This window comes from Oryctolagus cuniculus, chromosome 6 (genome assembly GCF_051225735.1).
Source record: "Oryctolagus cuniculus isolate XC-2025 breed Fujian yellow rabbit chromosome 6, ASM5122573v1, whole genome shotgun sequence".
Lineage (NCBI taxonomy): Eukaryota > Metazoa > Chordata > Mammalia > Lagomorpha > Leporidae > Oryctolagus > Oryctolagus cuniculus.
In genome coordinates, this window is record NC_142872.1 from 37,964,330 (window position 1) to 37,977,208 (window position 12,879).

Below are 12,879 nucleotides of genomic sequence, written 5' to 3' on the forward strand. Positions count from 1 at the left end.
ACACATCCATGTCTAGTCTCAGTGGTCTTCCCACTACCTGGTATGGTTTCTGGCACATGATTGCAGCTGACAACTACTTGTTAGCTAATTATCTTGTGCTGGGGGAGTTGGGGGATACTGAACCAATAAAGGGGTCTTCATCAGTGTGTCCTCTAATATGAGGCTGTCTGTGTCCTACTCCAGAGGCTGTCCCAAGAGAAGCAGACCTCAGACTCGGATAGCTTGAGCACAGGTGACAACTGTTCCACCCTTGGCCGTCGGGAGGCATGTGAACATGGTAGGAATCTACGGGCTCAGGATGGGGGATACCAGAGCTGGGAGGGGACACAATGGCAAAGCAGATGCTGACCAGTTTGGAGACCTGGGTAAGATGATCCAGCCTGGCATACTTGGAGCCACAGACCAGTCACCACGGGGGCAACAGGGAAGTCCAGGGTTGGGTGAAAGTGGGATCTGGGGCTCCCCACTTTCCTGATGCATCTCTGTACAACAGGCAAAGGAAAGAAGAGTAGCCTGGCGGAGCTGAAGGGCTCCATGAGCAGGGCTGCAGGCCGCAAGATCACCCGCATCATCAGCTTCTCCAAGAAGAAGGCCCTGGCTGATGACCCGCAAACACCCTCTGCCGAGGAGGTTCCATGCTGTGGTGGGTGTGGGCCATGGGGAGGAGGGAGGTCTGGCCTAGTGGACATGGGGTCTTGAGGCTGAAGCCAGGAGCCCTGCCATGCCTCATCCACCTCACACCCATGGCAGAAGAGAGAATCCCAGGCCAATGGATGGCTTAACACTAATTTGTCAACAATCAACATGTCAATCACCATCCTGGCCCCATTACCTCTCCCACAATGCTCAGCAAAAGGAATAGCCAGCTGATGCCCATATTCCTGTGCTCCTGTGACCTTACCCCAAATCCCTGTCTATCTCTGCACTTCGCTGTCTCAGTTTCCCCCACTGTAATAAGAGGAAAGTACAGACCTTTACCTTATTTCCCAGCCGATAACATGCCAGGCCTACAATTTACATCCAGTCTTAGATAGAAATGTCTGGATATAAGTAGGTAAGTGCATTCAGTTTGAGTTAAAAGTGGCTTGGAGGTGGGACACATTTTATTAAATGAAGGATTCCATATACTGGAATTCAGTAGAAAGTCATACCAGTGTTTTAAATAGGCAGTAATATTCTACTGGCCCTGAAAAAAAATTATAAAAACCTGTAGCCTCAAATAAAAATTTTGTCATCAGGGAATAATGGCATGTCAGTGTAAAAAGATTAAAGCCTAAAACAATAAGAAGAAATTCTAATTCATCACCTGCTGTACTGTGCTTATGCCTTGCTCTGTCTTCTAATGGTTTCCCTCAGCTAGATGTTCCTGTTCCCACACGCTGCCACCAGGTGTCACCATCTGCCATTATTGTCCAGCTTTTAGTGACAGTTTTATTTTAAGGTGAGGAAAGGCAGGAAGGACAATGTGTTGGTAGTTCCTGCCCTTGCCGCTGACCTTCATGTGGCCCCAAGACCATGCAGGTGTATATGGACAGGGATATCACTGCCCATATCCCAGCTACTTAGTGGACACTCATCACGAGATACCCAAGATCACCAACCGGAAAGGCCCAGATGCCTTCTCTCCAGCTGCAGGCTGGGCATGTCCTGGTGTTCTCTCCCATGTGTGAACCATGCACCTGGCCTGCATCACACCACCCTCTCCCCTGCCAGGCTACCTGAACGTGCTGGTGAGCCAGGGCTGGAAGGAACGCTGGTGCCGCCTCCAGCACGGCACACTGTATTTCCACAAGGACCGCAACGACCTGCGCACTCATGTGAATGCCATCGCCCTCTGCGGCTGCGAGGTGGCCCCAGGCTTTGGGCCCAGACACCCCTTTGCCTTCAGGATCCTGCGCAACCGACAGGAGGTGGCCATCTTGGAGGTGAGAGGAGGGTCCAGGACGCTCTTGGTAATGGACTCTGGCCTGGGTGTCTCTCTTTTTTTTTTTTTTTTTTTTTTTGGAGGGGATACTTGCTATTAACACGGCAGGGACTAGGGGGAAAGAAAGGCAAGCCTAGGGGCTGTTGAGTGACCTGGCAGGGTAGCCAGATAACATCCAGGACACCCAAATCAGTCTGAATTTCAAGTATACAATGAATGATGTTTTTTACACAAATATACCCATGCAAGATTTGGGACATACCTAAACTCAAAGATTATTCATTGTCGACCTGAAATTCAAACTTAACAGAGCATTCTGCATTTGTTATTAACTCAAACTGCCAGCCCTAAAATCAAAGCTTGTTTATGCCCCTGATCTTAAAATGAAAGGCACCTGGTCTAATCTAACTGGGACCTGACCCCAGGAACATCCCCCCAGGGTTCAGCCACCTCTGCTGAACCACTCTGCTGAACCACTCCCCTTGAAGGTAGTATGCCTGTCCCATCAAACAACTCAGACTGTGTAGCAAGATTTCCCCATACTGAGCTAAAGTCTAAAAGCTCCATCAAAGCAATCATTATGCATACTTTTTCAAGGGGTTGGCATACTTTCATTTTTCTAGAACCCTGCCAGATATCATGTGCACAAACACATAATGTAGGCTCTTAACAAACACTTATAGAACAAATGAGGGAATGAAATGTGGCTTCACGTCTGTCATTCATTATCCCTCCTACCTTCTCCGAAATCATGCAGGAGGCATTCAAAGTCTCTTCCACATGGCAGTCCTCTGGCTATTGAGAGTCAACAGTGGAGAACAACTTAACCACCTTCTCACATTACAGATAGGGAAACTCAGGCCAGGGCAGACAAGTGCTTTGTCTCTTCCTAGACCTTGAACCCAGCCTCCTGCTCCCATTGCCTTTGCCCACAACCCAACCATTGCTTCCTCTGGAACTTGCTTCCATTTTTTGCTAGTTTGAGTCTCTTATTCTCTCTTAATTTACACTTCAAGCTTTCTAGAAAAAAATGTAGCTCCTTTATTCAGTTTTGGCATTTGAGTGTTAAATTAACTTTACAATAATAGTCTCTAAATGAGAATTTACATTAAGTATGAGTTGTTTTTGGACACTTTGCTGTATACAATGCTATAAATATTGTCAATTATAATACAAAGGAAAATTAATGGCATTGTATGAGAAATAGTCTAATAAAAATACTTTTTTAGAAAAAGTCAGGGTATTTGTTTTTATTACTATAAGGAAATTCCTGAGGCAACTGATTTATAAAGACAAAAGGTTTTCTTTGGCTTACAGTTCTGGAGGTTAGCAGTTCAAAATCAGGTGGTCCCACTGGCTCCATCACTGGTGGTAGCTTTCCTGCTGGCAGACTCCTGTACAGGGAATCACATGGTAAGAGACAGGGAACATGCACCTGTCTGTATCTATGTGATCTCTTATAAAACCACCAGGATTCAGTCATGGACACTCCACCCAATGACTTAATCCAACCCAGTCACTCTGCAAAGCCCTAGCTCCCAACAGCAAAATTACATTTCATTTCCATCCTCTTAGAACCATAAACAGGAGTTTGGGGACCAAACTCCCAAGTTTTGGGGGAACAAATAGTCAAGCCATAGTTCAGGTAACATCTGAATACAAACAAGTGGTTCAGAGGACCTGGGCTACAGAGTGAAGTCATGTTATCTTAGAGAGATAGTCCAGGAAGGCCTCTCTGAAGACATGGCAGATACCTAGAGCGAAGAGGGCAGCCTCTTGGATTTCTGAGTGTGTATTCTCATCTCATTCCTCTGTGATCTGTAAGTATTGCATGTGCAGTAGATACTTAGAAATATTTGTGGCTTTGGCTGGAATAAGCAGGGAGCCAGATGCACTGGCAGTGCCAAAATGGACTCCCCCTGTGCTTCTTCTGCAGGCAAACTGTTCAGAGGACATGGGTCGCTGGCTGGGGCTGCTGCTGGTAGAGATGGGCTCCAAAGTCACACCTGAGGCACTGCACTATGACTACGTGGATGTAGAGACCTTAACCAGCATCGTCAGTGCTGGGCGCAACTCCTTCCTGTAAGAGACCCCTGGGCTACCACACCTGGCCAGGGCCCCTCGTGTCTCTGCTCTGTCTCAGAGGCTCAGAGTCCATCCTGGGGAACTGGGAGGAAGGGGAGGAAGAGCTGAGGAGGACGGTGCTTCCTTGGGAAGCTAGAAAGATGCCTTCCCCTTCCAGCAAGGAGGAGCTCGCTATAGGAGAGAACCGGGGATCAACGGCAGCTGGGGATGGAATAAGCAAAGGTGGAGGAGTCCTGGAGCAGTGGCCTGGGCTCTGCCCACCTGCCCAGGACTGTAGGCTCCAGGACTGTAGGCTCTGACAGTCTTGAGCATCAAATGGGCGTGAGGCTGGCCCATGGCCTTGGGCATTACAGGAACCAGATTCAAGTCCCAGCTGTATCACCACCAGCTGTAGAAGCATAGCTGGTTGGGTGCCATCTTGAATCCAGTGTTTTCTAATTTACAGAATGCTGGTGATGAACTGCCCGCCTTCTGCGTTGTTATGAGCATCACACAGGTCTTTGTCCATGGAGCTGTGTTGTTGTTCCTAAATCTCCCATGCTACACTGGGAGCTGCCAGAGGGTGGACAGGACAGCACCGTGAGCTGCCAGGTGTCATAGTCATCATCATCATACCTTCTGTTTTCCAGATACGCAAGATCCTGCCAGGATCAGTGGCCTGAGCCCCGCATCTATGACGACGTTCCTTACGAAAAGACGCCGGTATGATCCCTTGAGGCTGTCCAGGATGTGGCAAAGGCCATTTATTAGCTCTCCTTCTATTCCTCTCTTGCTGCTCCTTTTAGCCTTTGCTTTCGTTTAACCAGCAACCAAAAAGGGAGTCCATTCTTACCAAAGATCATGGCTAACAATGAGGAATGCCTTGCATAGGAGCTGAGTGGGGCAGTAGAAGGAGCCCCCTCTGGGGCGAAGAAAGGGCTGTGTAAATTGCCAAGCACTATGAACATGTGAGGCAGCATCTCCAATTTGAACCAAGTAGTTGGACTCTCCTGCCATTTACCACTCTGTGGACTGATACTGCTGATGCATGCTGTCTGGAGCAGGTGCTGTATGGCTGAGCCATAGCCCTTCACCTGTCATCCACAGCTTGAGCTTACACTCCCAGGACAGTCTCCCTGGTTTTTTTTTTGTTTGTTTTTTTGTTTTTTTGTTTGTTTGTTTTTTACAGGCAGAGTGAACAGTGAGAGAGAGAGACAGAGAGACAGAGAGAAAGGTCTTCCTTTTGCCATTGGTTCACCCTCCAATGGCCGCCGCGGCTGGCGCGCTGCGGCCGGCGCACTGCGCTGATCCGATGGTAGGAGCCAGGAGCCAGGTGCTTTTCCTGGTCTCCCATGGGGTGCAGGGCCCAAGCACCTGGGCCATCCTCCACTGCACTCCCTGGCCACAGCAGAGGGCTGGCCTGGAAGAGGGGCAACCGGGACAGAATCCGGCGCCCCGACCGGGACTAGAACCCGGTGTGCCGGCGCCGCAAGGCGGAGGATTAGCCTAGTGAGCCGCGGCGCTGGCCAATCTTCCTGTTTTGCTTGCTAAACCAAAGCAAAGCCACCTCATTAATTTACAGTGAGGCTTCTGTAGCTGTCATCTGATCCCGAGAGCTCCTTGCAGCCTGCCCCTGGGAGAAAAGAAAACCACATTCTGATCCGGCGCTGGTGGGTGGGAAAGGCCCCACAAAAGGGGGTGGGGGAGAATTGAGCTGCTAAGGACATCAGACATGGCTGAATGCAGGATCTCTGCCATGGATGGTGCAGGATGACTCTGAACTCCACCTCTAGAACTCACCTTATAGAACTGTTGCAAAAATAAACAAGATATTTTATGTCAAAGAAACCTGGCACCATGCGTGGACATCAGAAGGTCTTATATAGGAGCAGTAAACAGTGTAATTGTTATTAACATGATTCTAATAACCAGTATTATCTTTCTCCACCAGGGTTTCCTGTGTTTTGACTGCATTTTTTTTTAAGATTTATTTTATTCGTTTGAAAGGCAGAGTTACAGAAAGTGAGACCGTCCATCCACTGGTTCATTCCCCAAATGACTGCAACAACTAGGGCTAGGCCAGCCTGAAACCAGTTGCCAGGAGCTTCTTTCAGGTCTTCCACATGAGTGCAGGGGCCAAGCACTTGGGCCATCTTCCGCTGCTTTCCTAGGAGCATTAGCAGGGAGCTGAATCAGCAGTGGAGCAGCTAGGACTTGAACTGATGCCCATATGGAATGCCAGCATCACAGGCAGTGACTTTGCTTTTAAAGATTTATTTTATTGCCGGCACCGCGGCTCACTAGGCTAATCCTCCGCCTTGCGGCGCCAGCACACCGGGTTCTAGTCCCAGTCGGGGCGCCAGATTCTGTCCCAGTTGCCCCTCTTCCAGGCCAGCTCTCTGCTGTGGCCCGGGAGTGCAGTGTTGGATGGCCCAAGTCCTTAGGCCCAGCACCCCATGGGAGACCAGGATAAGTACCTAGCTCCTGCCATCGGATCAGCACGGTGCACCAACCGCAGCGCGCCGGCCGCGGTAGCTATTGGAGGGTGAACCAACGGCAAAAAGGAAGACCTTTCTCTCTGTCTCTCTCTCTCACTGTCCACTCTGCCTGTCAAAAAAAAAAAAAAAAGATTTATTTTATTTATTTGAAAGAGTTACAGAGAGAGGTAGAGACAGAAAGAGAGAGGTCTTCCATCCGCTGGTTCACTCCCCAGATGGCCGCAACAGCCAGAGCTGCGCCAATCTGAAGCCAGGAGCCAGGAGCTTCTTTTGGATCTCCCACATGGGTACAGGGACCCAAGGACTCAGGTCATCCTCCACTGCTTTCCCTGGCCACAGCAGAGAGCTGGATGGGAAGAAGAGCAGCCGGGACTAGAACCAGTGCATTTTGAATGTTCTTCATATTCTTTCTTCACAGCCAGTAACATTAATTCATGTCATTTCTATTGTTGGCTGATTTTACCCATGACATGTTTTTTGAGAGGACTCTGTATTAGTAAGGCCCAAAATTAGAAGGATGCTTTCAAATGATGTGAGGACAAAAAAATCTATGATAAATCAAAATACCTATGGTCACACAGTCTTTTGAAACTTCCTAGCTTTCCTCTCAGCAGGTACTCATTTAGGGTTGCCTCCCCAAAGAAAATTATGAGTTCCAAATGATACAGGGCCAAGGAAAGTGCTTTAGAAACTGTTGAGTGCTGCCTAAGTCCACAAGCACAAGGCCAACATCTCAAAGGTTCCACGAGCACCAAGCAAGGACCTGTGTCAATGAGCCTGAGCCTCCCTGTACTTAACCTTCCTCCTCCGTCTCCCACCAGGATGAGGAGCCTGAGCGCCCCACTGGGGCCCAGGTAAAGCGCCATGCCTCCTCCTGCAGTGAGAAGTCCCATCGAGTGGACCCACAGGTCAAAGTTAAGCGCCATGCCTCCAGTAAGTCCTGTGTGGGCCCTCCCTGCTCAACAGAAGTAGCGGGTTGGGGAGTGGGGGGAGGGGAACAGTCCAAAATAGCCTCCTGCTCCAGGAGTCAGGCGAATAAGTACATGAGGGAAGTGACAAGTAAGAATCCTCTACCATAAGCAAAATGACAGCTCACAGTGATGAAGCACAGCAAGCCTGTGCCCTTGGGGGAGAAATAACAGGTGGTGGGTGACTGTGGGAAAGAGGAGCACTCAGACTCCAACCCTAGAGGTGGCTGCCACTCAGCCCTAGTCCATGGCCCCCACGTGGCAGGCCAGCCCCTTATTATCAAATTGACGACAACATTCAGAGAATGCCAGAAATCTATGCCATACACAAAATCTATTTTTTGAATATTAGCAGCTAGCTTTTTAAAAAATTTAATACCAAATAAGGCCATATATTAATTAAAGTGGTCTTCAAAAAGTATATGAAAATATGTATTATGAAAAAATGATATATGGATTTCAAAACTTTTGTACCTACCAAAATTTATTTTTTAATTCCATTTTCCACAAACTTTTAGAAGCCTTTGTGTGAGTGTGTGTGTGTGTGTGTCTGTATAGGGGATCATCTATAAACTGTATCTGTTTCAGAGTTTAATGATTTGTGGCTTCTGATTTGGATAATATCTGCAGAACTAAGCCCCTCCAGATACCCTGGAGTGGGCTCCCACAAAAGTCACAGCTCACCTCCGTGTCCTAGGCTTGGTGAATTGCCAGATTGCCACACTACACTATAACGACAAAGTATGCCCAATAATTCTGTCCTAAGTCTTGTCTGATTTCCAACACTCATCTCTGCTCCCATGTAATTTATATTTATGAGCAAGTCTGCTTCCCGTAGGACATGATGTTCCAAGAGTTTTTTTCTTAATTGCTTTCTGTGTCTTCCCTCTACACCTGAACACAGTCAAGTTCTGTTCTTTGCTTTTCAAAGGCTTATTTTTAAAAAACGCTTTCCTATGTGACAGCTCCATTTCATAGGAATAGATAACCCCTCCTGGGGTCAGGGATCTGCCTTCCATTTCTCACAGACCACTAGATCATTGTGTGACTTTGGAAATTTCCTTTCCTCTCTGCTGGTCTGAGGAATTAGAGGGTGGTTGTGTAAATTTTTTAGACTCTACTCTCATAGGCAATGGAATCAGGACCTTGTGAATTGCCCATTTGTAAATGGAAAACAAAACTGAAATAAGCATGTAAGATTTTAAAAATCACAAAATGTACAGAAAAAAAAACAATAACATTAACAACAAAGACAAAACAAAAAAAAGATCCAAACCCTTTCTTCAAATCAAATATATGTGAAATCCCAGTTCAGAAAAGTGATAAAAGTAGAGATGCTTAGGTTAAGGCCACTTGGTCTCCTCTTTGCCCAAACAGTATCCTGTGAGCTGTCACTGTGAAGCCACAGGGCTCTTTCAATGGCAAGAGGAAACCACAGGATAGACTACTAATGTCATCCAACAACACTGGTTTTCAGATAAAGAAGCTGAAGAACATAAAAGGGAAAGTGCCCTGGTCCTTTCAGGCTGCTATAACAAATCTCCACACACTGGGTGATTTATGAACAACAGAAATTTGCTCAGAGATCTGGGGACTGGGACGTTTAAGACTGAGGTGCTAGCATATTTAGATTTAGTGTCTGGTGAGGTCCCATCTCCTGTTTCATAGATGGCCATCTTTACACCATGTATTCTTAGGGCAGGAGGCAACGGAACTATCTGGACTTTCTTTAAGAACTGATACTAATCTTACTCATGATGACTCCACCCTATGAGCTAGTCATGCCCCAAAGGTCTCATTTCATAACACCATCACACTGGGGATCAAGTTTCAGAATATGAATTTGGGGTATGTCAACATTCAGTCTATAACACAAAGGTCTTGTCCCCAGTCACATATTAATTATCTATTACTACATAACAAAGTACTAAAAATTTAGCTCCCCGAAACAATAAGCATGTGTTATGTCACAGTTTCTGTGCGTCAGGAATCCTGAGCATCTTACTTAGGCTTAGGGTCCTTGAGGTTGCAGATGGCTTTTCATCTGAAGTCATCTGAACACCTGACCAGCTAGAAGATCCACTTCTACAATGGCTCATTCACATGGCTTAATTTGTGCTGGTTGTTGGAAGGAGGCCTCAGTTACCAGGGCCCTCCTGGTATCAGAATAAATCTCAGATACTGGCCTCTAAAATTACCATGTATAGGCCTGAATTTAATTGGATCAACCCCTGGAGCAATTTTTGCCCCAGGGCAATGTCAAAGAAAATGGAATTATCAATTGACAATTAGTCAAGCCTAACAGCTAACTCTGATACCAACAGAGGCAAACTGCTTACCAGAAAGATCAGAGGGAGAATCAGAGAGCCTTGCTAAAACCACTGTCATCCCAGGATGACTGTTCTCATGCCCAGTGCTGTGCCCTCTGAGAAACAACATCAGAAGTTTCACATTGCAGGAGGAAGTACACTTCAGTAAAGTAGTCCAGCCAAGTCACAGAATAAACAAATAACAACAACCCTGCAGGAGGAAGGCTCAGTATTCAAAGATGCTACAATGTATTATCTCAAATGTCCAATTTTCAATCCAAAATATATGCAAAGAAGCAGAAAAGTGTGAACTACACAGAGAAAAAACAAGCAGGAGAAACTGCTTGTGAGAGGACCCACATGTAGAATTTAACAGAGATTCCAAACAGCCAAATAAATATGCTCAAAGAAGAAAGGAAACCATGCTTAAAGAAACAAAGGAAGGTACTATGACAATGTATTATCACACAGAGACTACCAAAGAGATAGAAATTATAAAAAAGAAGAACCTAATGGAAATCATGCAACTGAAAAGTATAATAACTGAAATGAAAAACTCATTAGAGTGGCTCAACAGTAAAATTGAAGCAGCAGAACTGGTGAACTTGAAAACAGATCAGTGGAGATTACACAAGCCAAAAAACAGAAAAAAGAATGAAGAGAAATAAACTGAATCTCAGAGAAATGTGGAACATAAGTAAGTTCACTAATATGAAAGGAATTCAAAAAGTTCGTGGAAGCCGGCGTCGCGGCTCACTAGGCTAATCCTCCGCCTAGCGGCGCCGGCACACCGGGTTCTAGTCCCGGTCGGGGCACCAGATTCTGTCCCGGTTGCCCCTCTTCCAGGCCAGCTCTCTGCTGTGGCCAGGGAGTGCAGTGGAGGATGGCCCAGGTGCTTGGGCCCTGCACCCCATGGGAGACCAGGAAAAGCACCTGGCTCCTGGCTCCTGCCATCGGATCAGCGCGGTGCGCCGGCCGCGGCGGCCATTGGAGGGTGAGCCAACGGCAAAGGAAGACCTTTCTCTCTGTCTCTCTCTCTCACTGTCCACTCTGCCTGTCAAAAAAAAAAAAAAGTTCGTGGAAAATGTGTATATCTTTTCATTTCATTTTCCATGAATTTTTTGAAGTCCCTTATATTTGTATAAAGGGAATACCAGAAAGAGAAGAAAGGGAAAGGAGCATAAAAATGTTAGAATAAATAATAACTGAAAACATGCCAAATGTATTTTAAAAACATTAATCTACATGTCCATCAAGTTCACTGAATCCAAGTAAGATAAAGGCAAGGAGATACCCAAGACACGTCATAGTAAAAATGCTGACACCAAGACGAAGAGAAAATCAACCCCTCACTTACAATAGAGCCTCAATAATATTAACAGTTGAGTCTTATCAGAAAGCCAGAAGCAGTGAGGTAACATATTCCAAAACCATGAAAGAAAAATGCTGTCAACCAAGTTCTTATGTCCAGCAAAGCTCTCTTTCAAAAATGAAAGTAAAATAAAGACACTTCCTCAGAAACAGAAAATCTGTTGCCAGCAGACCTATTTTACAAGAAATGCAAAAGGAAATTCAGACTTAAAGCCAATGAATCAGATGGAAATTGGAATTCACACACACATACACCACACACACATACACATAAAAGCAAACATTGTTAAAGATAACTGAGCAAAAGACAAAATACATATTCTCTTTTAATTCACTAAAAAATGCATAGAAATCCATTTATTTGCATTTTGTTGGGCCTGTAGTACATAGAAACATAAAATTTTGAAAATAATGACCCAAAGAAGGTGGGTAGATGTAAGAAAATGATACTAAATGGAAATAAGAAGCCAGATATAACAAATTCCACTAATATATACTTTCCCTCCTCCTCTTAGCTTAATAGCCATAAAATAATATAATAATTATAATAATGCATTGCCAAGTCTGTAACATATATGGGTATAACAACAGTAGCACAAAAAGGTCCTTGTCTGATGTCATAAAATACTGGTAATCCTTTGTTCTTTTTGTTTTTAATCCAAGCTATAAAAATGTAAAGTCTGGAAGCCACCTTGCCTAGCATGTCATTGTGTGTCTTGAAAATTTGGGGAGGTACAGGTCTGCATGTCTGCTCTCCATGTTGTGTTTATGATCAGGCTGGAATTGCAGTACACTTGTGGTAGGAACTGATTTTTGCAACAGTCACTGGGTGACCATTCCAGTCCCTCTAAGAGCTGAAAAGACAGGAGCCCCAGTTATCAGTAAACCATGGGAATCATTTTGTACCCCACGAAATACCAAAGGGCTGTGTGTGGCTATCTGTAATCAAAAAGTAAAACTCTCCCCCAGAGAGGCTGGAGCATAGCCTTGACTCGGCTAGGGTAGTACTAATGGCTCTGGAGTCAGTCATGGATTCAACCTCAGCTCTGTTACCATCGGCACTGGGACCTCACCTCTCTGTGCCTTAATTTCCTCAACAATAAAATAGAGCTGATGATAGAAAGCTCTTGTGAGGATTAAATGGAAATACAAGTCAATGGCTTAGCATGCAGTACTTAGAATATATTTTTGACATAATTGTTTGCTGCTGTTGTACATCATAGTGTTGAGCCTACAGTAGTATTAGGTCTGTCCTCCCCCAACTCTTCTCATAAATAAAATGTGCAGTGCCTGACTTTAACTGAAGGTTTAGAATCTATATAGATCTGAGTTATATGTAATTATCTTCTTGATTTATATATACTTGGGAGTTGACAATCAAAAATTTGTTTTATAGTATTATCATTATTGCCTAACAATTACTAAGTGCTATCTGCCAAGAACTATAAGTATTTTTCACTAATTATCTCATTAAACCTGACCACAATCCTAAGAAGTAAATTTTATCAATATTTACACATAAGGAAAGTGAGTCCTGGAGGGAAAGGCACAAAGCACCACCATTCACTTCCACCTGATGTCCCACAACCAGCAAAGGCCACAGAAGACCCAACCTTTGTCTGTCTGGTTCCAAAGCTCTTCTTTCCCATGCTCCACTGCCTCCCTTTTGCTACTTATTTCCCTCAGAAATGCACGCTAAATATATTGAAAGGAATGGATCTAAATATCCCCATTATCTAGATGGA

At 45.3% G+C, this 12,879-nt stretch overlaps 1 protein-coding gene and 1 long non-coding RNA gene across 5 annotated transcripts in view; one reads left to right on the plus strand and one right to left on the minus strand.

Annotated features, from left to right (window-relative positions):
* Positions 1–12,879, plus strand: part of AFAP1L1 (actin filament associated protein 1 like 1) — a 65,837-nt gene that overhangs the window by 41,209 nt on the left and 11,749 nt on the right. For all 3 annotated transcript variants that reach the window (XM_008255226.5, XM_017341176.4, XM_089336064.1), the window contains 6 exons: positions 184–277; positions 494–643; positions 1,714–1,925; positions 3,861–4,006; positions 4,639–4,711; positions 7,308–7,419. In XM_008255226.5, coding sequence (XP_008253448.3) covers positions 184–277; positions 494–643; positions 1,714–1,925; positions 3,861–4,006; positions 4,639–4,711; positions 7,308–7,419 — 787 coding nt within the window. The remainder of the gene's footprint in view (positions 1–183; positions 278–493; positions 644–1,713; positions 1,926–3,860; positions 4,007–4,638; positions 4,712–7,307; positions 7,420–12,879) is intronic.
* Positions 1–12,879, minus strand: part of LOC149126109 (uncharacterized) — a 64,994-nt gene that overhangs the window by 37,145 nt on the left and 14,970 nt on the right. For both annotated transcript variants that reach the window (XR_016236352.1, XR_016236351.1), the window contains exon 2: positions 3,240–3,318. This is a non-coding gene — a long non-coding RNA (uncharacterized LOC149126109). The remainder of the gene's footprint in view (positions 1–3,239; positions 3,319–12,879) is intronic.